Source organism: Peromyscus leucopus, chromosome 10, assembly GCF_004664715.2.
Source record: "Peromyscus leucopus breed LL Stock chromosome 10, UCI_PerLeu_2.1, whole genome shotgun sequence".
NCBI lineage: Eukaryota > Metazoa > Chordata > Mammalia > Rodentia > Cricetidae > Peromyscus > Peromyscus leucopus.
This window is the reverse complement of record NC_051071.1, coordinates 40,260,613-40,286,427: the sequence shown is the minus strand read 5'-3', so window position 1 is coordinate 40,286,427 and position 25,815 is coordinate 40,260,613. Positions and strand designations below refer to the sequence as shown.

General features: G+C 38.0%; 1 protein-coding gene across 1 annotated transcript in view; it reads left to right on the top strand.

The window, feature by feature from the left end:
• Positions 1 to 2,229: 2,229 nt before the first annotated feature.
• The window catches only part of Dhx15 (DEAH-box helicase 15), a 42,615-nt gene continuing 19,029 nt past the window's right edge, over positions 2,230 to 25,815 (top strand). The window contains exons 1-6 of the mRNA XM_028865899.2: positions 2,230 to 2,487; positions 7,936 to 8,371; positions 12,381 to 12,574; positions 20,927 to 21,086; positions 22,237 to 22,455; positions 25,551 to 25,718. Of these exons, the coding sequence (XP_028721732.1) occupies positions 2,417 to 2,487; positions 7,936 to 8,371; positions 12,381 to 12,574; positions 20,927 to 21,086; positions 22,237 to 22,455; positions 25,551 to 25,718 (1,248 nt within the window). The 5' untranslated portion in view covers positions 2,230 to 2,416. The remainder of the gene's footprint in view (positions 2,488 to 7,935; positions 8,372 to 12,380; positions 12,575 to 20,926; positions 21,087 to 22,236; positions 22,456 to 25,550; positions 25,719 to 25,815) is intronic.

Below are 25,815 nucleotides of genomic sequence, written 5' to 3'. Positions count from 1 at the left end.
CAGAGAAGCTGTGATGATAACTCACATGAGATCCTTCTAGGATCTGGTCCATTAACATACATCTTGGAGAGAAGAGGATGCTCATGGGGCTTATAAAGCTCAAGAATCTGTCCAAGAGGCCCCTCCTGTCCAGGAGATATGGAGGGAAACAACTAACAGGAGTGGGACTCTTCAGTAGCTTAGTTGTTTGCAAGTTGCCCACGGGACTCTTCAGTGATACCCCTTTTTTTTTTCTTTGTGAGTCCCTCATGCTGTTGGTGGAGCACCAGTAGTTGTGTGCTGTGAATTGGTCCTTCTGTACCTGTGAATATGTGTTGCTCTCACTGGTTGATAATAAAGCTGTTTTGGCCTTTGGCAAAACAGGATAAGGTTGGGGGAAGAATCAAACTGAGGACCCAGGGGAAGAGGGGTGGAGTCAGAACAAATGGGAGCCAGCCACCCAAGGAGCAAGATGCCAGAGGACAGAATTAATATAAACCCCTGCGTGATTATTTGGAAGAGGTCGTGGGGATGGAGTGGGACAGAGAAACTCTGTTTACAGTTGTGAATGTGTGTGTGTGTGTGTGTGTGTGTGTGTGTGTGTGTGAGAGAGAGAGAGAGAGAGAGAGAGAGAGAGAGAGAGAGAGAGAGAGAGAGAGAGAGAGAGACTCACTTTGTAGCTCTGGTTGTCCACTACTATGTAGACCAGACTGACTTCCAACTCACCAACACCCTTTTTCCTCTGGAGTGCTATTACACAGGCTTAATGGAAGTGTACATTTAGGATAGAAAGTTGTATTGGATATTGTGAAAGTGATAAAAAAGATACTCATTTTCTTTGTGTTGTAGATTTGTTACAAAAATAGAAGCTGCCATCTGCGATGATTCCGTTGTATTTAATTTTAGAGATTGTAGTTTTGAGAATTTGCACGGAACTAGAGCCAAGGGGCATCCAAGGGGAGCCTTGAAATGAAGTGATAACCTGTGTTGGGGCTGGTCGTCAGACCTTTCTCCCGCTCTTCTGGAAATGATTGGAACTGACCAAGCACATAGGCTATAAGGACAAAGATCCACAAAACTCTTAAGGGTTACCTTGCCTCCCTAACTTGCCACTACAGTAGTCTTTTTGTTTTGCTGTGTTTTTTCGAGACGAGGTCTCCCTGTGTAGCTCTGGCTGTCTTGGAACTTGCTCTGTAGACCAGGATGGCCTTGAACTCAGGGAAATCTGTCTTCCTCTGCCTTCCGAGTGCTAGGATTAAAAGCATGCCCCACCACAGCCCAGCTACAGTGAGTCTAAATGGCTGAGCTATTAGCCTCCTTCAGTCACGTCTATAAAATGCCTTTCAGGGTTCTCTGTACTTCCAACTCATCAACATCCTATTGCCTCTGTCCTTCTGGAGGACAGAAGTCAGGCGCGCTGGTGCACGCCTTTAATCCCAGCACTAGGAAACCGACAGACAGCGCCTAATCTCTGAATTTGAGGCTAGCCTCGTCTACAGAGCGAGTTTCAGGATAGCCAGGGCTACACAGAGAAACCCAACCCAACTCAAACCAAACGAAGACAGAGGTAGAGCTAACACTCCCGGGTGCCTAATATATGCTCATATACACACAAACGGAGGAAGTCGAGGGTACAGACGATTGGAGGCAAAATAAGGTGCACAGCATGATTACCGCCAATTTTCTGCACCCTATCCAAAACACCTATAGTTTGAATAAATAGATGTTATTTGTTCTGGGGTAAATGGGCAAAATGAGCCTCAGTAAATTAACATTTTTTCTCACCCTGTTGTGCAGAGGGTACAACAACAGCAAATTCTGGTTCTGGAGTTATAAAAATAGTTGTGTCCTGCTCGGCCACTTATCAGCTGTGTGTGCTCTCCATGACTTTCCTAACCTTGCTGAGCTACAGACCCTGAACAGCAAAAGTAAAGACAAGAGACGGATAGAGATTTCCTGTCTAGGCTTTTCCAACTTGGCGATTGAACTCCAGGCTGCCAGTAACAGCTTCAGGCGCATCTCCTTCCCTCCCAGCCGCCGCCGCTTGTCTAGACGGGCGCACCTATCCGAGGGAGAGGGAGGAGCCCCCCTCCGGGGTGGGGGGGGGGAGGGCGCGCCACGGCGCAGGACGTTTCAGCCAATCGCAGAGCGGGAGCGGCTGGCGTTCCCGCCCCGGCCGGCGCGCGCGCGCGCGCGCGCACGCACCACGCCGGCACGCCCGCCGCGGAGGCAGCCGCGCGCGCACGCGCGCGCGCAGGCCCAGCCCTCGTCGCGGCCGCCATTTTAGCTCCTGGTTCGGGCCGCACGGAGCGGGCTGCGGTGGCGGGAGGGGTGGGGGTCCCCGCGAGGTGAGCAGCGGGCCTCTTCTGTGCGGGTCGCGCTGCTGGAGTCTCTCTTCTCCCTTCCTTCCTAAGCGTCCGCTCTCGGGAGTGCGAGGATGTCCAAGCGGCATCGGTTGGACCTTGGGGAGGATTACCCCTCCGGCAAGAAGCGTGCGGGGACCGATGGGTAAGGCAGGCCGGGGCGCGCGGTCGCGGCCCGGGCTTTGTTGGCTTGCGGCGGGGAGCAGGCCCGGCAGCCGCGTCTTTGTCTTAGCGCCGGCCGGCCAGGTGGGCGCGGGCCCGAGGGTGTGCGGCGAGGACGAGAGGCCTGCGGTGGCCACGAGGCCGCGGGCGGCGGGCGTGAGGAGCGGGCCGCGAGGCCTCGGTGCTCGCGTGAGGCCCGCAGCCGGGGAGGGCGGCCGGAACCCCGTGGCCAGGGGCACCGGGCCGCGGGCGGCCCCGGGCGGCGGTGGGAGCAGTCTGCTTGGTGATGGGAGCGATCAGACCGCGGGGCGCACTGTTTGGCGGGAGACGACGGGCCTCGTTCCATTGAGGCACTGGAGCGGAGGCCGTTGCCAACTTCCGCCCTTCGCCTGCCCTCCCGCCATCTCCTTTATTTCCTGCTTTGCTTAAAAAAATCGATCTTGCTGAGAGCATCACTGGGGTAGGACGGTGAAAAGATGTATTTGCACCCTCGGCTCCCTAAGTTATTTTCTATCCCTTGCCCACTTTGGGCTCACTTTGCAAAAAGTGTTGTTAAGCATGTGTGAGCAAACATAACCCACGTGCAGATTGAGAAATGCTTACGCCGATTCTTGATCTGGCAGTTTGGGTCATTTTCTTAGACTCTCGCAAAGGGAAGAGGCATTTCGCATGTAAGAAGTTGTATTGTAGTGATCATTTTCCAGTTTTCTTTCACAGTTCATACTTAAAATGTACTTTGGTTTATATTCCTGCCCCCCACTTTAGGCTGTATGTTTTCACTGTGGCAGTAGGAGATGTGTTTGGTGAATTAAAAAACAAAGTCCACGTTAGCCCGAATATCCAAATTTGTTGCATGATTTTATCATTTTCTTGTGCCTTGTGACACCGACTCACCTGTGTGGCCTCTGAGTTTTTATTCATGGACAGTACTTTGGGCTTTGATTTCTAACTATCAGTGTGAAGTATAGGTCAGGATAGGATGTGCTCTGATACTCTCATTAGGTTGAAATATTGATATGGAAAGCAGGTTTGTCACAGTTTGACCCTATAGATTTTTTAAAAAAAAAAAATCTTGTAATACCAGGCATTGTAATAACACAGTATCACAAGACGGTTTCTTAGACTGTTCCTTCAAGCAAAAATTCCCAAATGTTAGTATATGAGCTTGGTCATAGTACTTAGAGGTAGAAACACGTATTCTCCAAGGGTTACAGTGAGCTTTTCCATACTTTATGTAGTGACATCTAGAACTCTGCTTTTCTCAACATGAATCTTAGTAATGTAGTTAGACATTACCACCTGTCATAATGGCATTTATATTATGTGGGTAAAGGCGGGGACGATATTTGGTTTTGAACTTCTGTGAAGCTAAAATGAATGTCACATTTGGCTAAGAAGCAACTAATTTCCGTTCTCAGAGGTCACATTGGAATAAACACTGGGAAACAGTGCTTTTTTGTTATGTTCATTCGAAAAAGCTTTTTATTAGGATTGGGAATTCCGTGCTACAAGTGTATATGGTGATTGCCTTTTTCTTGCACAACATAACCTTGGTAAAACGGACTTTTGGGTGTATCATGGTGGCTGCATATTTCCTCTGAATATTACATATTTGTCAGTGAGTGTAGGAGAGTTAGGTCATTTGTACAGTATTTCCTTAATTTCTAGAGATTCTGGAGGGCAGTTTTTCACCGTTTCCTAGGTTTTCTGAGTACCTTTTCTTTCTTTTGTTTGTTTTTTGAGACAGAGTTTCTCTGTGTAGCTTTGTGCCTTTCCTGTAACTGGCTCTGTAGCCCAGACTGGCCTTGAACTCAGAGATCCACCTGGCTCTGCCTCCCGAATGCTGGGATTAAAGGTGCAGTGCGCCACCACCGCCCGGTTGAGTACCTTTTCTTATAGAACTGGTTTTCTTTAGTAATGAGTTTATACAACATTTGTGCTTGGTATAACCCCCCCCTTAGTTTGAATGTACTTTTGACAGCCAGGGATCCTTTGCCCTTCCTTCTCTCCCTCCTCCTTCCTTCCCTCCCTCCTTGTTTAGTCTATTTGGCATCATAGGTTTGTTCATTTTGTGAACCCAGCTGTCACCAGACCCTACTGTCTTATCTTTCCACTACCTTTTGTGTGTGTGTGGCCTTTGGAAGAAAACATGGTAGTGAGTTAGCTCCTACCAGGTGGACCTCAGGGGTCATGGTGGCAATTGCTTTTACTGGCTGAGCATCTCACCAGATCTGGAAGAATCTGAAGATAAGGAAATTTTCATTCTAATGGTTTTTAGTATTCCTGATCAGAACTTTTAATTACAGGGAGTACCTGATACTGTTGAAGGTGCTTTGTATGTAGAAAAGTGTTTCAGTGCAATCCTGTGTGGTAGCTGAGATTAAATAATTAGATGCAGTGGACAAGAAATGTTATGTAAAGGTATAAAGGAAAAAAAGTAGTAAATTCCTCCAAATATTTATTTCTGTCTTTGGAGAGCATATTTATTCATATATGTGAACTGTAAAAACAGTGAGCTCACAGGATTTGTGTGGATGTATGCTTTGATTTATTTTTTCTCTCATATCAATAACAACAGCGATAGCCTTCCTGTTGGTTGCATAGTACTCCTGTTGTATGTAAGGTGCATCTCCTGTCTTGCTCAATGTTAAGTAATTTCCCAGGTTTTTGTAGATGAAAAGTATTAGTATTCTTGTATATAAACACACATGCTTAGAAGTTCTGAAAGAGAGATTGTCAGAAAAAGCAGTGTTTATATAAAATACTCTGATGTAGATGCCTAGTTTCCATTCTTATTAGCAATATATTCATGCCTGTCATTATTCCAGGTACAATTTAAACTGAACCATCAGTAGTAACCAGTGTTTGTTGGCACATTTCAGATATGCCAGAGAACATTATCATAGTATTAGCTTACTTAATGTTTTTAGTTCCATATCAATAGACACAATTGCATGTGAGCAAGGAAACACTGACAGTTCTTGATACATGTCATAGTGTTGACTGAACTATTTAGAGCTCTCTTTCTCTTCCCCTTCCCTTCCCTCCCCTCCCCTCCCCTCCCCTCCTTCCCTGCCTCCCTCCTTTTGAGACAGTGTTTCTCTACATATCTATGGCTATCTTAGAAACTCACTATGTAGACCAGAGATCAGCCTGCCTCTGTCTCCCAAGTTCTGGGATTAAAGATGTGTACTGCTACACCAGGATTGTTTTTATTTTCTTTAAAATTAAGTGTTATGCTTAACTAACAAATTTTTATTAACAAAGCTTTTATAAATGCCCGCTTCAATAAGAGAACGTGCACATGGACAAGTCTCCCTGTATGTGGAGAGGACATAACAGCTCTTTTACCTTTGTCATCCAGAGTAGCCCTTGTGAACTGCAACAGCATTTCTAGGCCATTGAATTAGTTTTCTGCATCCCAAATGTTGTCTTGATGGTTTGTTAATAGTTCTCACTTTGCAGAGTAGATAAACCAGTCTTAGGCCTTTCCTGTGGTTTTGCAGCTATGGTTGCCATAACCCTCTGTTTTTTTTTGGGGGGGGAGGAACCTTAAATTCTCACTATTGATCAGCAGATCCTTGTGTTTTGCACTGTATTTCTTTGTCCGCTATAGTAATGAAGCTGTAGGTGAAATGTGTCCTGGAAAAGTGTGTTAGTGTAGGTATTAATTTATCACAAAGCATTACATGGATTGATTTGTCTGGTATCTCTTCCCTAGGTTTTGTTGCTTTGGAAAGGTTAGGTCTGTATCTTAACTGTCTGATTCCATACTCTTAAATATAGAAGATGCTTGTTCAGCTTCTTTTTTTGTCCTTTAGAATGAAGTGATAAACCACAAACATAAACCCTTCTTATGGCACACTTGTGCACAGCCCCATACACCCCGTTCAAATACATTGCCCTCTCATTTGAGACAGGGTCTCACTGAATCTGAAGCTGACTGTTCCAGCTAGGCTGGCCTGCAAACTCAAGATCCACCTTTCTTCCCGCCCTCACCAATGCCGGGGTTACAGGTTTACAAAGAGAGCTGCAGATTTGAACTCAGGTTTTCTTGCTTTCACAGCAAGTGCTTTTACCCACTGAACTACTAGGCCTGTAAAGGTATCTAGTCTTTGAGCTATTTGAGTCTATACACTTCCTTCTTTGCTTTATAAACTTTGAACTCACATTTTTGAGGTGATATAAATGCCCAGTTAAGGAACACCTAAATGAGAAGCAAAATTAGCAACGAAGGTGATGGTTGGGGAGATATTTCAAAGAGAGGGTCAAGATTGAAATTTTGAGTTGTATCTCTTTTCTTTTTTTCCTCTTTTTTTGTTTTTGTTTTTTTTGGGGGGGGCAGGTTTGTTTGTGTAACAGTCCTAGTTGTCCTGAAACTTGCTTTGTGGACCAGGGTGGCCTCGAATTCAGAGATCCGCCTTCCTCTACCTGCCAAGTGCTGGGATTAAAGGCGTGCACCACTATGGCATGGTCTTTTTTTTTTTTTTTTTTTTTTTTTTTTCCTTAAGTAATCTTTTACCTATATACTTTTGATTTCTTTGGGTTTTGTATGGCATGTGTGGCTTTATTTCAGTTTTATGTCATATGTTTTATAATTCTGTAGTGGGTGGACATTAGGTTGGGAGAAGTCACATGCTAATAAGGCTTTTCTTTACTGCAAGTTTGTATGGAATCAAATCCCATATTTTAAGAACAGGATCAGCTAAAGTTTATCAGTTTACCAGTGCTGTGGCTGAACTATTTTCATACAATGCTGTGTTTAGTAAGCATTTAGTTGTATTCAGCTTAAGGTCTTGACTGTTGCTCCCCCTACTAGACTATGGACAGGGAATGCTCTTTCCTACTATGCGCTATAGATACTTGAGTTGCAGGAAATGAACTTGATGTGTTGGACTGATGACAGGTTTAGGAGTTTGTTTCTGTCATCTCCACATTGCCTCATTATTTTCGTCTGGGTCCCAAAACCTTGGCAGCTTATGGTTTATAAGTTGGATTTACTCCATTAGGATTACTTGTTATAGATACAAACTCAGAGATCCACCTGCCTCTGCCTCCCAAGTGCTGGGATTAAAGGTTTGTGTCACCATGTCCAGCTTCAGTTTTTTTGTTGTGATTTGTTTTTTAAGTTATATTGGAGTTTGTGTTAAGGAGAGATTCGAAGAGTTGGTCCTCTTCTACCATGTGGGTTCTGGATATTGAATTCAGACTGTCAGGCTTGGGATCCAACCTTTATCTGCTGAGCCATTTGGATGGCCTGTGGATCAGTTTTTAATGTTGTCATGCTTAAAGTTTTAGAAGGGTAGAGCTAGAGACCTCATCTAGTAAAGGATGTTATGGTGGTGCATGAAGAATCTATTCATTTCTAATAATTCATTGAGACATGGTTTTATAAATAATCCCTCTGTTTTCTAAATTTTTATATTTCCAGGAAAGACCGGGATAGAGACCGGGATAGAGAAGACCGATCTAAAGATCGTGACCGAGAACGTGATAGAGGAGATAGAGAACGGGAGAGGGAGAAAGAAAAGGAAAAGGAATTGAGAGCTTCCACCAATGCTATGCTTATCAGTGCTGGATTGCCGCCTTTAAAAGCTTCTCATTCAGCTCACTCAACCCACTCGGCTCATTCAACACATTCTACACATTCTGCCCATTCAACACACACCGGACACGCAGGACACACATCACTTCCACAGTGCATTAATCCATTTACCAACCTGCCCCATACTCCTCGATATTATGATATTCTAAAGAAACGGCTGCAGCTCCCTGTTTGGGAATACAAGGATAGGTTTACAGATATTCTTGTTAGACATCAGTCATTTGTACTGGTTGGTGAGACTGGGTCTGGTAAAACAACACAGGTGAGTTGTTAAATACTATGGCAAATACGTTATGTTCATGTTTAAACTTAACTAAATGTGCTGATTTGGTCATGGTAGTCATTTTCTAGTGTTTGTCTATTCATTTCCAATTTTCTGCCATGTAGAGTGCCTTAAAGAAGAGTACTTTGGTGAGCACTATTTAGTGACTTCCAGGGTGTTATTCCAATAGAGAGTGTTTTTTTCTTAGTCTACACAGGAAAATAGCTAATATTTTCTCATCTTGATATTTTGAGTACGGCAGGAATAATTTCCAACACATTTTAACCTTGGGACATTAGAGTTGGGAGTACAAAGTTTGTTTTCTGGTGCTTGAGTAGAGAGATCTGAACCATTGGGGTAGTTATTTCTTTGTTAAAATATTTGAATTATGTGAATAGTGTCAAAAATTGAAGTTTCCAGTCATGATAACACATAGCTTTTAAATTCCAGTATTTAGGAATCAGGTAGGCAGGTCTTTGAATTCAATCAAGGCCACCCTTGATTGGTCTACATGAGTTCCCATCTCACAGAAAAAGAAATGCTACAAGGTCCAAAGTCTCTAGTTGTGACCTACATCCATCTGCCTCCCCTGTGTAGTACTAAACAGTTACAGGTGTCTCAGTAGGTGCCTGTAGTCTTTAAACATGAACAAGCCAGTACTTAGTACTGTGATAGACAGGTAGCCTGTTTTTATATTTTGTATTTTTTATTGCATCTATTTATGTTTGTGTATGGGTGTAACCATGCTCCAAGCACACAGGTAGCAATCAGGATGACTTGGGAGAATCCTCTCTCACCATATAGGTACAGAGGATTGAACTTAAGTTGTCAGCCTTAATGGCAAGTGCCTTTAAGTCATTGAGGTTTCTTGCTGACCATAGGCTTTGTTGGGGACAAATGTGTTTATAGGTTCTGAACTGGCTGGATTTATTGTAGTTGTACTACATGTAGCCAAATAGCCCTTCTTTCTTAGGGAACATATGAACTCTTTTTTTGGTTTTTCAAGACAGGGTTTCTCTGTGTAGCTTTGGGCCTTTACTGAAACTCACTCTGTAGCCCAGTCTGGCTTCGAACTCACAGAGATCTGCCTACCTTTGCCTCCCCAGTGCTGGGATTAAAGGCATGTGCTACCACCGCCTGGCGGGAACATATGAACTTATAAGCATCCATAAACTTTTTGGTTATATCCCCGAACTTCAATTCTGTTAATCTGATAGGTGAAAAGTAGTAGTACTTTGGGGGATTAATATACATTTCCTTGCAGTCTTGAGTGAAGTTAACTGCTTTTCATGTGTTCTAACCTGAAAATCATCAGTTAAAGAGTCACTGGACTAGGTAGAAAATTTGTAAAATTCAGGGAACCATGGGAATGAACTTAATAATTGCCCATCTTAATATGTAAAATAATATGCTTTTTTACTGGTTATTCATTTTTAAGAATATAGGTAAACATTTTTAATTGAGCATGCTGCTAGGCAAGAGCTCTATCATTGATGTATGTGTTTTTTTTTTTTAAGAAGATCTTGCTATGTAGGCTAGGCTTGCATCTAGTTTGCCATTCTGAACCTGTGGTTACAGACGTGGAACATCATGCCTGGCTTAGGATTTATTTTTTACTTTTTTTAAAATTATGTGCTACAAATCAATTTAAATATTTTGTGGAGACATTTTGATTCTATAGCAACCAAAAATTGAGGGACAACTTGATGTTCAGAACTCAAACTTAGATGTGTGTGATAGGACAAAGTTTAGGGGCAGCCTGTTCTACAGAAAGAGACCCTGTTTCAAAAAACCCCTCAAACTTTAATGTGTTGAAATCTTTAAAAATGATTGTTGAATCAATAGCTCTAAATTATTAATGTCATAGAATTTTAAATTTCGGATATTTCACCAGTAGGTTTACATAGTATTACCAATCTTTGTTTAATTAGCACTTTTGGAGTGTAAAGCACTATATTTTTTCATACTTTATCCCATTTTAAGTTTTTTTATGCCTCTGCCTTGAAGATAGTTTGCATTATTCAGATGAGAATATAAGGAGAACCAAGTACTTTCTATCAGGGTAGACATTAGGATTGGGAATCTATGTAAAATATGTACCCTACTAGAAAAGTTTTGTTTGAAAAATTATTTTTTGTAGAAAAATTTTTGCAGAAGGTGGGTTTTTATTAGGAATTAATCAGTAAGTTTATTATTTTGTCATCAGTTAAGAGTACAAAGAACTTCTAAAAGATGGAAATCTGTGAAATTAACTGAACTATCTTGTTTCTAAAATGAGGTTAAGTCATTCATTTTATTGGAATGGATTTTTTTAACCCCAAAATCCGAAGTTTTTTTTTTTTAAGAATTAAGGATTAATTGTTCCTTTGATCTCCTACTCAGTGCTTTGAATTTTACCTTGATTGGTCACCACATTTTTCTTTCTACTCTTGGAGGAGGGATGGTGAAATGAAAGTAGATAAATAAAGTTTTCCTAAAAAAGCGCCTGACTCTTGGTCTGTTGGTTCACAGAACTAGGGAGGTACTGTTATTTTAGTTTATCGTTTTTCTTTATTTAAGCCCTTGAAGCATAACATACTGTTTTCTTTGGAGAAACAACGTAATTGCTTTTCCTTTGAGTTACTTATTTTTATGCAGAAGTTAGCCTAATGGCTAGAGTAATTAAATTACATAACAGTATACTAACCAACATTTTCATCAGTTAGCGTCATATAAACACTTAGATCTAAATCCTCTGTATTCTGTAGCATTAGAACCTGTTAGGCTCTCAGAAGCTTTAATGGAGACAGATTCAGGTACTTGCAGCAGAGGATTTTTTTTTAATGTTTTATAAAATCTTGATTGACAAATAATTCACATAGAATATAATTTGCCTGTTTGCACAGTTTGATAGACTTTAGTCTAGCATCCTCATAGGCCCATGACACCATCACCACTTTCTATTAGAACATCGCTGTCTTTAATTTCATACACATAATATATGGTGATTACATTCCACCTTATTTTTTTAAATGAACATATTTGCAATTGTAACCATTTTTAAGTTCACAATTCAGTGACATGAATTACATTCAAGATATTAATTGCATTCATGATATTCATTAATTACACTCATGATATTACATTTGTGGTATTCATTGATTACATCCGCAGTATTCATTCAATAACTATATTTATGATATTCATTAATTACATTAATTGTATTTATCACATTCATGATATGTCCTGATACTACTGTCTGTAGGGCTTTTCCATTACATAAAACAGAAGCTCTGTACTTAGTAAATCATGTAGCAGAGGATTCTTGCTGAAGGTGGTGAACATCTGCATCTTCCTTCCTACTCTTTCTAGTTAAATAACTAGGGAACCAAACAATGAGAGAGTTCCTTCATGTCTACATAGTGTATCAGGTCACCATAATGACCCTCTTGAGCTTGGGATTTTCTTTTCCCTTTTTTCCTTGGCTGCTGCTCTGTCCTGTTGAACTTGAAGGTGGCAATTTCAAGAACTTTTAAGATGGTATCTAAGGTACTATCACTGTGTATACCACTCTTGGAAGAAGAGGAACAGTGTTATGATGACCTTATGATACACTGCAATTTATGGCCACAAGAAGATATGATGCTTGTGCCTACAGTTTTTATAATTAAAAATGTGTGACTTTCAGAACCATGTTACATTTTACTTTTGAGACTTAAAATTTTTTATAAAGGGTAGAACTTAGAATTTAAATTGGTGTTTTCTTCCATTGTTTAAAAAATAGTGATGGTACAGATGTACTATTGAGCATATTGAGCAGTCTGAGTGGACTTTGCCCACCCAGGAGTATAATTATATCACATCAATGTTATTTATGAACCCTTCTAGCTATTGTAATGTGAGTCATAAATAGCTTGTTTGCGTAATTGAATTTTGCTTTAAATTATTAGAATGAAATAAAGTACTTGATGATGCATATAGTTTGTATTCAGGCAAAGCATAACATTTTAAATGTGAAATTATTTCATAGATACCACAGTGGTGTGTGGAGTATATGCGATCATTGCCAGGACCCAAAAGAGGAGTTGCGTGTACACAGCCCAGACGAGTGGCTGCAATGAGTGTGGCTCAGAGAGTTGCTGATGAGATGGATGTAATGTTAGGCCAGGAAGTTGGCTACTCCATTCGATTTGAAGACTGCAGTAGTGCAAAAACCATTCTTAAGTAAGTACCCTATCTTTAAAATGGGTGGATGCTCCTCTAAAATGTAGCTTCTCTAAATCTACCATTAGTTACAGAGCTTTACTAATGGAGTTACAGGTTTAGAATTGAATGCAGTAAACTGTCTTAGACATGCCAGGTGACTTCTTAATTTTTTTAATCAGTTTTTTCCCTTGGTGATAATCTGTTTATCCCTTCAGTAGAAATTCTGTTTCAAAGGTCAGATTTTACTTATGTGATGCTTCATCTTCTGTGAAATATTACTGATACCATAAAATGTGAGGTTTTAGTAGATTGTTCAGTTAAATATGATAAAGAGTAAAAATGTCCGTTAAAAAAGTTACTTTTAGAGCAAATGGTGTGGGTGGGATATGTGGGTAAGGGAAATTGATTTATTTGTGGGTAAGGGAAATTGATAATACAGTTCTTGTTGTGCATGAGCTCATAGAGGAATCTTCTGTAATAATGTATTTATGATACCTCCTTAAGATTCTGCTTCTTTGTAGTTGGTATACTCATGACCGTATTGAGCCTCATAACTTTTACTTGCCTAGTTGTTTTCTGTATCTTTTAGTTACGTTCTGCATAAGTAGTGGTATATATTGTCCAACAAATCTTAACTCTGTTTTTTTTTAATTTGCATTTATAGGTCATTTAGTCAATTTTAGAAATAAATTGGTTATGTTACGGTTATCAGTTGCATTCTAAAAAGATAACTGGCACATGTATTAAGTGGTCAGTGACATGAACCTGTGGTGTAGCTATACTTTGTAGTGAGATAAATGAGACTTACTTGATTGGATTAGGAAAAATTGTAGTGTATAAAATTTCAAATGTTTAGAACAGTATGAGATTCTGTATTCACCATCTTCAACCTTTTTTTGTTTCATCCATATTTGAGAATTTTCACTCTTAAAGTAATCAGATCTTAATTATTACATATTCTTGTTTTTAAATATTTAGTATTTAGTATGTTCCTTAAAATGTATAACTTAAAAACAATTCTTTAGTCAGAATATTCAGTTACTTTTTATCTAATATTTCACTTTTTTTCTAGTTCTTGGGTGTGTTTCATTTCATTAGAACTTCATAACCCCCCCCCCCCCCAATAGGGTTTTTCTGTGTAGCTTTGGTGCTGTCCTGGATCTCGCTCTGTAGACCAGGCTGGCCTCGAACTCACAGGGATCCACCTGGTTCTGCCTTCCAAGTGCTGGGATTAAAGGAGTGCACCACCACCGCCTGGCAGAACTTCATAATTTCTTAACAGATTTTTCCTTGTTTCTAAAAGGAATCTTTTTTTTTTTTTTTTTTTTGACATTTGATTATGTACAGTTTAGGGGAGAAAACAATTTGGAATTTGAGAAAGGTACAAGCTGTGTTAATAGTGTGTGTGATAGAAAGTGAGGAAGGGTAGATTTTCAAAAGATGCATCTTTGTGAAAGATTGGTTCACTTTAAAAGAGCGAAACAAACAGGTGCAGTATTTCAAAGTGAAAGCATTTTTGGTATTGTCATTTTATCTTACTAAGCAATTCCCAGAAATTGTAATTAAGCTTTAAAAAAATTCCTGATAAGGTAAGCTTATTGGTGTTTTGCAATCTCTTCAGTAGTTAAAACTAACCTGGCATTGTTAATAGTCTTGGAAGTGGGTATATATTTTTTCATTCTTTCCTTCAAGGAAAGAAAAATTGTAACTCTAAGTATTATTTAATGGGAAGAGCTCTAGTGGTAGTTTTGATTGACAGGACTGCTTCACTAAGCAGTGCTGTAAAAAAGTACCTGGCTATGTTTGCTATAGTAATGTATTAACTCACTGAAAACTCATATGTTAACAATAGCTAAAGCTTTAATAAACTGAATGCTAGTTGTATAGTTAATTGAGTAGGAAGAGTGCATGCATAGGACAGTTCTTTACACTGGATTAGCTATTTTCCTATTTAGAAATTAAAGTCCTCATATTTTCATCAAATAGTCAAATGAATTTTTAATACAAAAGAATAGTAAAGAAAACTGACTTTTAAAGATTTTTCTTATCAGGGCAGTGGTGGTATACACCTTTAATGCCAGCATTTGGGAGGCAGAGGCAGACGAATCTCTGAATTCAAGGCCAGCCAGGTCAACAAAGCAAGTTCCAGGAGAGCTAGGGCTACACAGAGAAACCCTGTCTTAGAGAAGAAAAGGGGAAAAAAAGATTTTTCTTGAATATCTCACAATTTAGGCAGTTTGATAATATATTATTTTCAGTGTTTGATATGCATTAAGTTCTACAAAGGATAGAAAAATATTTTGGAGTTGGCTTTTGCTAATATTAGTGGTAGTTAAGATAATTTTTTTCTAGCTGTACAATTAGAAGCTTGATATTGAGGAAATCCAGTATTTACCAAGAAATACTCAACAATTTAGCTATTTAACAGAGCTTTATATGTTCAGCAGTGTAGTAGTAAGAAATTAATCTGCTCCATGTCCATCAAATACAAATACAAAGTTTCAGATATTGGAAGCAGAACATGGTGTTTATATGGACGAATAACTCAGGATTCACTTTAGATGAGAAATGGGTTTGTTTTGGTGTTGGTGTGGAGTCTAACCCAGGGTCTTGTGCTCACTAGGCAAGTACTTTACCAGTGATCTGTATCTCAGTCTTGAACAATTACTGTTGAAAGTCTAAGACCCAGTTAAAGCTAATAGAAGGATATAGGTATAGGGTGAAAGAATTTCAGGTGTATGAAATTTCTCTTTGTTCTCTTAAGGGGAAGGTTAGTTGTTAAGCCTTTAAATATATAAAATTTGGGTGTGAGTTTGAGCTTGGCCCGCCACGGCCCATGTATGAGTATATAACAGAACAGCTTGTGGTTCTCTCCACCATTTAGATTCCAGCAGATCAAACGCAGATATCATATGTAATAGAAGTGTCTTTAACTTCTGAGCCATGTTTCTGTGGTAATAACAACTTTGTGTGTGTTTTTGAGACAGGGTCTCTGGAACCCTAGCTGTCCTGGGCTTTGCTGTATAGATCAGGATGGCCTAGAACTGAGTTCTGCCTGACTGCCTCCTAAGGGTTGGTTTAGAGGCATGTGCTACCATGTGGAGTAGCTAACTTTTTTTTTTTTTGCTTTAGAAAATACTACAGGTCTTTCATTTCTAATAAAAAAATCATACATTGAACAAACTTGTATGAGCTTTTAAGATATTAAAGAACTAGATTATTATGGAGACAGTGTAAGATCAAGGAAGCAATTTTAATCTGTCTTGCCTTGTTGAGCCATAGTATCTTTGGGACAGGATTTATTTATGTCTGTTTCCTGTACTTCCTTGTATAGAACTTTTGTGGATTCTCCTTCCTTTTTCCACTTAATCTGAGGAAGTCAAATAGGCAGTAGAGGAATGGGAAACTTGTAACTACAAAAATCTTGATGAATATTTAGCAAAATTAGGAAAGGAGGCAGATTCACTAAAATCCCTGACTTCTTAATTGAGTGATTTATGTAATTTCCTGTTCATTCTGAATGTGTTTTGGTTATCTTAGTAACTTTGGTTTTGGAATTTTAAAGGAGACCCAGTCTGGGGTTAGTTTATAAAACAAAGTATAATTTTTGGGGGACATGAGTTTTTTTCTGTTGACTATTGTTCTGATACTCTACTGAGAATTTTATCTGGTGTATATTTTGAGAGTAAGCTGCTAGGAAGCTAAGAAAAGGTAAATTCAAGAGGATGTGAGAGGTAAAAATGAATGGCAGTCTTGGGTTTCATATAAACTGCCCCATGTAAAGCTTGAAGGAAATACATTTTTAACAGAATAGGTTTATACAATCTAGATCATAAAATTTGTAGACTTGTTTTAATTTCAAAGGTAGGTAAGAAGATGAAAGAAACCAAAGGTCCTACCAAACAAAATACAAACCCTACTCAGTAAGGATCTTGGTAATACAGAACATTTAAGGTTGGCACCCAGTGGATTATGAGCTATCACATGGCAAATTTAATACTGAAGTGCTAACTGTAAGAATTTAGACTCTGGAGTACTGGCCAGCAGGACACAGTGCTCTAGCAGATGGGGAATTTGAGAACCAAGATGATGTTTCCTCTATCCTAGGGTCTTTGAGTTGGTACTAGCCCTGCTACTTAAAGTGTGATAATTAGTTGGAAGTTTCAGAAGATGGAGCTCGTAACTGTCTTAAGGATTATTCTGAGTATCTTGATCTGTGTACAACTAAGTAATTACTGACAGATTAGTAGTGTATAGTCATCATGGCTAACAGTTGCTGCTGGTGGTATTGGTAGTACATTCTGTCTTGATAAGTTGAATCTTACTAACCAACTGTGATTATTTGAGTGAGAGTAGCCCTCATAGGCTCAAATATTTGAATCTTTGGTTACCAGTTGGACTGTTGGGGAAGGACTCCTCTAAGGAAGTGTGGTCTTGGAGAAGATATGGCCTTGTTTGAGGAAGTGTGTCACTAGGGGTGGGTCACAGTTTCATCCCTCCAGCTTTCTGGTAATATGTAAGCTCTGAGCAACTGTTCCAGTGCCATGCCTCTTTGCTCCCATCCTTCCTGCCGTGATGGTCATGGATTCAGCCTCTGAGACTGAAAGTAGGCTGCCTCCAAAAAACTTTATAAGTTGCCTTGGTCTTAGTGTCTCTTCACAATAATAGAAAAGTAATGAAGACATCAGCTAAACTAATTAAAAAGGGGCTTAAGAAAGCAATTTAATAAAGTTCTATATAGCACAATAATTGAATTACAGTTTAGGGAGGTTAGCATGAGTTAAAATTTGGTGTTTGTCATTGTAGAAGTAGGCAAATAACTTTGGGCCTTGAGGTAAGAGGTAAAAAGGTCTGCTACTACTTTAAGGCCACAATTGTACAATTTAAAAGTAATTTATAGTAGTAGGCTCAATAGCACTTACGCTAAATGGTTTAGTTTGACCTTGGAGAACAAATGGTTAGTTGACCCTGTAAGCAACTCTAAAAAGACTAAAATAATTCTTACTATTCAAGTAGAATTCTTTATTTTTTAAATGTGTGTAGTAGTTTTTCTAAATGTTAGACTAAACTCAGATCCTTGGTTTACTAGGGAAATGCTTTTTGCCCCCTGAAAATAGAATACTGTTGACCTCTCAGTGCAAACTAATTTGATTTTCTACTTATACTTCTAATATTTATGTGCTTAAGAAGGATTGATGGTAGAAAGGCTCGCTTGTTTACACAGTGCCAATGTTTTAGAAAATTCTGCATAGAAATGACAACCTCAGCTTTTGCCATGTTTTTCCGGGGGAAGAGAATATAGCCTTCACAATTTAGAGTTGTACAAGTTGTGAAAGTATTTAAAAATGATATGTTTTTTTTTTCTTTCTCAGTTACTAAATTTTTAGGGTTTTTCTTGTAGGTGTCTTAACTCTGAAACAAACTAAATTCATTAAATCTACATACATTAAATCTACATAGGTGTCTGGGCTAAGTATTTCAACTGAGATTGAATATGTATGTATCACAAAGGGGGTTTGATATTTCCTAGTTTTTGCTTTGCTTGCTTTATTAGAACATTAAGGTATCTAAAATATTGTATATTTCTTTAGATGAGTATCTACTTCTAGTTCTCACTATAGCCCAGTGATTCTCAACCTATTCTGACCCCTTTGGGGGTTCCATATCAGATGTCTTCCATATCAGATACTTACATTATGATTCATAACAGCAAAATTAAAGTTATGAAGTAGCAACAAAAATAATTTTATGGTTGGGAGTCAGCACAATGTGAAGAACTGTATTAAAGGATTGCAGCATAAGGAAGGTTGAGAACCGCTGTAGCCAGTAACGTGATATACTGTTGTACTTATTGTTCAGTCTTGTCAGATTAAACTTGATCCTGTGAAAATTCTCAAGAAATGGTTGTTGACATCCTCCTCAGTTATCTTGAGTTAATAGTAATGTTACTTTTTACATTGTTAAGATGAAAACATGCTTCCATAAACCTAAGTTATTTAGGAGACTTTCATAAATTTAAAATCATTTTGGGCGACCTGTTCATAACAGAAGTATTTGTTTAATTTATTGGCTGTGAATATATATACAGACACTGAGATTATTAACTATCCAAACTCAGCTTGTTGGAATGTCTATAATATAGCCAGGTATTATAACTAGGCTGTTTATAAAGAGATCTTAATATTAGACAACAGAACTATCTTTTTGTAGAACTTCATTTATATTGGGTAGGTTTGCTTGATGTTTCTATTTAATATTATATAAGTGTTTGAGTTAGCCCATCAGAAGTCCTGTGTTTTTAATACACAATCAACCCTAGGGTAAAGTTGAACTACCCCAGGATGGGGACAGTCTCTATTACAGAACTATCTTCTCTTAATGAAGCCATTTTTGCTTTGTTCTCTCTGTTACCATTGTCATCCAGAAATTCTGTAGCTAAAGGTGGGATGGTAAGGCATATAAAAGTAAATATAGTTGGTACTTTGGCATTTGTGAAAATGAAAATTGAAAATAATCCAGAAAAAAATAATACTATTCTTGGACACTTGCTTATCATTCCATAAAGAATAAAACTTTATATAACATTTGCATTTTATTATGTGTTGTACATCTAGAAAATAAAATAGATATAGGAAAATATTTAGAGGTTATATGCAAATACCAGGCTAATTTATATAAGACTTCAAAAGCCATACAGATTTTGGTATCTGCTTGATGTACTGAAATCAATCCTCCAAAGATACCATAGTCAAAAGATGATAGTATTCTTCAGAAATGTTGATTCTTTATAACTTTAAAGAAATTGCTTTCTATAAAGTAGGCTTATTAATTTGGGTGTTATTTTTCTCTTTGCTGTGACCACACATCAGACAAGCAACAAAAAGGAGAAAGCTTATTTTGGCTTATCTTTTAAGAAGGGATGGGGAACATCATGGTGGTCAGAAGTGTGAGGCAGCTGGTCGTAACTCTTTCTGTGGTGAAGAAGGAGAAGGAAAGCTCAGGTGGTGGTTTCTACTCCATGCCTCTGGCATGATGGCACCCACATCTAGAGTGGATCTTACCTTTCACTTTAAAGTTTTTGGAAACACCTTTATAGAAACATCCAGAAGTTTATTTTCATTAGCACTCATTAGTTCGGAGTAAGTTACATGCAGTTTATTGGTAATTCTATGCTATTTGTATATATTAGTTGAAAATTACTTAGGTTACTGTTACTCAGCACCAGCTTTCTGTTTATTTTACTTGGATTTAATTTGTTAAATAATTATGATTGGAAGCCTATCTAAACAAGTTAGAGACTTAATAATATGCCAGTTTTGTATCTTTCTTATAAATTGAAGTACATCTTAGAATCAGATAAAATCTTGTAATTGGTAGGAATTTGGAGGTTATCATTTCCTGTGAATATTTGATACTGATCTAGTTTTGTGTATTGTAAATTTCAAGTATACATTGTGAACTTTTGGAAATAACAGACTGAATTAATCTGCTAATTAAAGTGCTTTCAAAAATGTAGGGTTTCCTATTGAAAGACTAGCAACTGATAGTTCGAAAAGGTGTAGAAGCAGCACTGAGGTATGCTATATAGGCATTTGAACAAATATTGTTGAAATAAGTAATTTCATGTCCCCTTAAAGTTCAAACAAGAATTTTGTTGTAGCTAAGGCACTTATCCACAATTACTTTGTCACTGAATTGCTTAGCTCATGTCAGTAGCGCATCTGAAAACAGCAATTGCCAAATATCCTCAAATAGATGAAATATTTCAAGACTAGAAGCCGGTGTTAGGACATTTGGTCATTGTTTAATTGACAGTGATTTTTTTCTTTCATGTGTGTAAAATAAAATCTTGGGAGTTGGTTACAGAAATGGCAGTGGTTTATTTTTAAAAGAACGCTAAAAAAACACAGACTGTATAAATAGGGACTAGGTAGGTTGACTCTTATCAGCACTCATGAGGCCTAGACCAGCCAGTGCTATATAACAAGTCCTTGTCTGAAATTTGACTCGTGTGTAGTGAAGGTGTACTTCTTTGCCGAATATTTGTAATAAATTTAGAATTACTTTAGATGAAATAGAGGGGTTCACTATTTTGTATGCTGTCCAATTGCTGAACTGCTTCAGTAGATTTGTCACTTAAATTTGGTTTTAGCATTTGTGTGGCACAATCAGGAGTTACGTTATGTTTCTCAGTATACTTAAGTATTTGGTAAGATTTTATGATAATTATTTGGTAAGATTTTATGATAATTAGCTTTCATGCACTCTTAAAACTCTTTTTAATTTTTGTAGTTGTTACTTATGTCAGTATGGTTCGTTTTAAAACCACATAGCTGAGTCTTGACTAGTATTCTTTGTGATTGATTATAGGTATATGACTGACGGGATGCTACTTCGTGAAGCTATGAATGATCCCCTCCTGGAGCGTTATGGTGTGATAATTCTTGATGAGGCTCATGAAAGAACATTGGCTACAGATATTCTCATGGGTGTTTTGAAGGAAGTTGTAAGACAGAGATCAGATTTAAAGGTGAAGAAGTGATTTGTTTTTTGTTTTTAAATATGTATGTATGTGTGTGTGTACGTGCTCTTTATCTCCTAGGAATGTGCACATGAGTGCAGGTGCCAGCAGAGGCCAGAGGTATTGGATTCCCTAGTATAACAGGGTGGGAGTAACTATACACAGGGACATCAACCCCAAAGAAAAAGTCTTATGGTCATAAGTGTGGTAGCACCATCTTGTAAACCCTGGGCCAGGGAGGTGGATATGGGAAGACCCCTGGGCTTTGGTGGCCAGCCAGCCTGAAGACCCTAATGTACTTTAGATTTTCAAAATACGCTGTGCTCATTAAAGATAATTTGGAAGAAATAAATACATTTTTATCTGGTCTGTTGGGTTTTGTTGTCCCCCTTCTCCCTCCCTATTTGGAGATAGTTAAATCTGTCAGTAATTATATTATTGCATATTAACCACTCTTTATTTTCATAATGCATATTGAGTGTATCCCTTACATGGGGCTTATGAGAAGATACTTTTTACTTATCTGATAGTCTAGAATTTTAAAATACAAATAGCTATAGTTTATTCCTTTCTGTATTTAATTTAATTTTATTTTATTTTGGAGAGACGGGGTTTCTCTATTTCCCTGGCTTGTCCTGCAACTCGCAGTGTATGTAGACCATGCTGGCCTTGAACTCACAGATCTACCTGCCTCTGCCTCCTGAGTGCTGGGATTAAAGGCATGTGTCACCACCACTTGGCTTATTTTTGTTTTTTAAAAACAAGGTTTTACTATATAACTCTGGCTGTCTTTGAACCCACGTAGTGATCTACCTGGGTATGCTACTATACTGTCATCTACTTTTATTTTTTAATATTTCTTTATCTTCAAAGACTGACTTTTGGGGGTGGAAGGGGTGAGAAGGATCTCACTGTGTATGCTGTCCTGAACTCACTATGTAGACAAGGTTGGCCTCAACCTCACAGATATGCCTGCCCGTGTCTTCCTAGTGCTGGGATTAAAGAAGACATACACCACTACACCTAGCCTTAAGGGCTGTCTTTATTGCTGATAATATATGCTTACTTAGGACAGTAACTACTTTTTTTTCCTTTTGAGATTATTTAAGAATCTCGAAAGATAAAACTGCAAAAGTAATTTACTGTTTTTCTCCTACAGGTTATAGTTATGAGTGCTACCCTTGATGCTGGGAAATTCCAGATTTACTTTGATAACTGTCCTCTCTTAACTATTCCTGGCCGAACACATCCTGTTGAGATTTTTTATACTCCAGAACCAGAGAGAGACTATCTTGAAGCAGCAATTCGAACAGTGATCCAGATACATATGTGTGAAGAGGAAGAAGGAGACCTTCTCCTTTTCTTAACTGGCCAAGAGGTATCATCATTTGCTTTATGTAGTTTCTATTAGCCAGCAACTCTAAACTTCCATGGCAAAGACTGGTCATAGTTTTCTCACATTAATCAATCATTCAAGTTCTTCCTTCAGCTTAATTGTTGAGTGTATAAAATGTTTAACCACCTTTTCCTATATATTTCTATTTAAAGTGGTACATATGAAGAAAAGTATTCAGTTGAAATGTAGATGGTTGTAGTCCTTTAAATATTGGGTACCTTTTACAATTGAAGGTCTGAGTCCTGTTCTAGAATGTCTTAAGTATGGTCAATAGATTTCTGGTCTGAAGGAAGAATTTGTTAAACAAATTCTTGTTTCTGTTCAGTGTTTTTTGAAATAGTAAAGTTTGAGGAGGAAACACAAGAGTCTACATGCCTGCAAGCTCCTTAGTTCATTTAAGATGCTGGGTCGCCTTTCCAGAGACGTGTTTATAGTTCCAAAAGATCCCTCCTGTGATACATAATGACACCAAAACAGTGTTGTAGAAAACTGCTCTAGTCTTCATTTCCCCAAAACCTTTTTATAATGTCCAGCTCCCATAGCTAGATGATATTTTAGCAATGCCATGCAGTTGAGAGTTGTAAATTTTCAATTATTTTTTTTAATCCTGGAATTGTCCGCATGATTTGTGCCTTTGGACATGGTTTCCTTGCAGAGTATGGCTTTTCAGCCTAAATACTGTTTATGTTGTAAGTTGGAAAATTTGTGTTGTCAGATGCTTGTGCATGGTAAGACATTTATCAGTGTTCCCAGCCTATCTATATTAGATATGGCAATGCTTCGTGAGTGAGGGGTAGCCAGCAAAGACGTATGTAGACATTGTCAAATGTCTTGGGGTAAGGTGTTTGTAAATTCTTTTCCTTTAGAGACTCACCCTTAGTTCTTTTGTGAGCCTAAGATGTGTTGAAAATGCAGTTTTCTGGGTAAAGTTTTTCTCTTTTGTTACTGCTCACCCTTTTTATGCAGTTAAAGTGGAAAATTTCCATAAAGCTTCTACAAGACTTACTGCTTTTCAAATGGCAGTAAACAGCATTCATCCTGTAAATGTTGGTGCTGATCGCGTGCTCATTTTGTCTTCTTATGTTTGCTCTCTACAATTTCTCTCTTCCTCTTGGCTTAAATCTGCTCCAACAACTAGGTATATTTGAATAGTATTGGAAGTTTCAGGTGATCTCATGGGGAGAACCAGAAGGATCTTTTCCTAAGCCAGCTTAATGCGATTCATTTCATTCACTGGGGAAAGGAAGGCAGTAAGCCATGTTTTCGGGTGTGTGCTGGCATGTTATGAAATGAAGTGAAATTGTAGCTGTGAATTCTTGATATGTTTTGAATTTGAAGACTTTTGGCTGGTTTGTTTTGCATTTATTTATTTCATTCATTGTGTTTATTAGCAAAGTCTTTTAATAGATGAAGGAAGTGTAGATGTTAGGTTGATCACTTTTTAATGTGTTGCTGACATTAACAAATCAAATATTGGGAATCTTAATTTTCTTTATTTAAAGTTGTTTTTCACTTTGATAGGGGTCTTAGTTCTGTATTTACATGCCAGCAGGGGGCATTTTGGTCTAGATAGACTATTTAAAAGTATATTTTTTTCCCCTAGAAAGACTTTAACTTTTTTTTTTTAAATATATGGCATTCGATTTTCATTTTCTAGAAATTTGAGGTAGTCTCAAAAGAAACATTGGATTCTTGTTTGTTTTTATTTTTTCAAGTCAGGGTTTCTCTGTAGCCCTGGATTTCCTAGAACTCACTTTGTAGACCAGGCCGAACTTGAACCCACAGAGATTCACATGCTTCTGCCTCCCAAGTGTTGGGTTTAATGTGTGTGCAATCACTGCCTAGCTCAAAACACTGGATTTTTTATAGTAATTTTCTTGTGTTAAACAACCTTAAGATACTTAAGAAAATTGGTATTTTGAAGTAGGCAAAAAGGTTTTCTTTTATACAGGGATTGTATATTTTTAAAGATTTATTTTAACTTTGTGTGTATGCATGTTTGCTTGTATGTGTTGTATACCTTGTACACAGAAGGCTAGAACAGAGCACCAAGTACAGAGTTACAGATGGTTGTGAGCTACCATGTTGGTGCTCGGAACCAAACTCGGGCCCTGGAATAACAGCCAGTATGCTTAGCCTGTGAACCAGCCCCAGATTTTATATTCTTTAACACAGAAACAATTGCAAGTTGGTTTAAAATCATTTCAGGAAACCTAGTTTGATACAAATCCAGTTTACCTGAAATTCCTTTTTTTCTCTCAATAATACTCTTTGAATAAATAGTTTATTCGTTAGAATAGCTGACTGCCTTGTTAAATACATGACAGATGTTTCATAAATTGATGTACTTCCAAGTTTAATTGTTTCAGCAAAACATTTTTCCACCATTCTTCACTTTTTAAGCCATTTGCCACTCCGGAGTTACTGCTCCATTCCCAAATGCATTTATTATGTCTTTCTTTAAATTTGTATTTGAATGCAAATGCATTGGAATAGTTTGCCCTGGTGAGGAAAATTCTGAGGCAGCTCTAAGGCATTTGCTCATCAGCCTACTTTTGAAATATCTATGTTGATAATGTAAAGGTGCTTGTTCTCATTAGGTACAGTGAAACAATTCTTCCATATAATTACATTAGTGATATGTGACATTAAAGCCTAATTGGCTTATTTTAAATATCTAACACATCAGTTTCTTTTAGATTGTGAAAATTGAAAAGGTTATGAGTGCAGTTCAATATTCCTGGTTGAGAAATTTCAATTTTAATACAATTTGTTGAGAATTAATTAGGACATCTGAGTCTTGAAGAAAAGGGGTAGGGAATGCAAACACAGCAGTTACATATTTGGCTCAATACAGAAATCAAAAATTTCATTGGTTGTTTCAAAATCACACTGAAATTTCTTTAATTTTGGTTACCAAGTTTAAAATAGATTGTCAATGAAATGATAGGCATGGATTATCAATAAGAAAATGAAGTCGTATTATTGATATGTCAAATGAAATATATACAATGATGATTATGACGAATATTTATATTCTACGCTTTTTGTTTTCATTCAATGTTTCTGTTTTGTAGGAAATTGATGAGGCTTGTAAGAGAATAAAGCGTGAGGTTGATGATTTGGGCCCTGAAGTTGGAGATATTAAAATCATTCCATTGTATTCTACACTTCCACCCCAGCAGCAGCAACGCATTTTTGAGCCACCACCTCCAAAAAAACAGAATGGAGCAATTGGAAGAAAGGTAACAATAAATATTCCTTATAGTTATCGATAATAGAAAAGTTATGCGATACCAAATATGAACAACTATAAATTATAAGCTGGGTATCATGGTACGT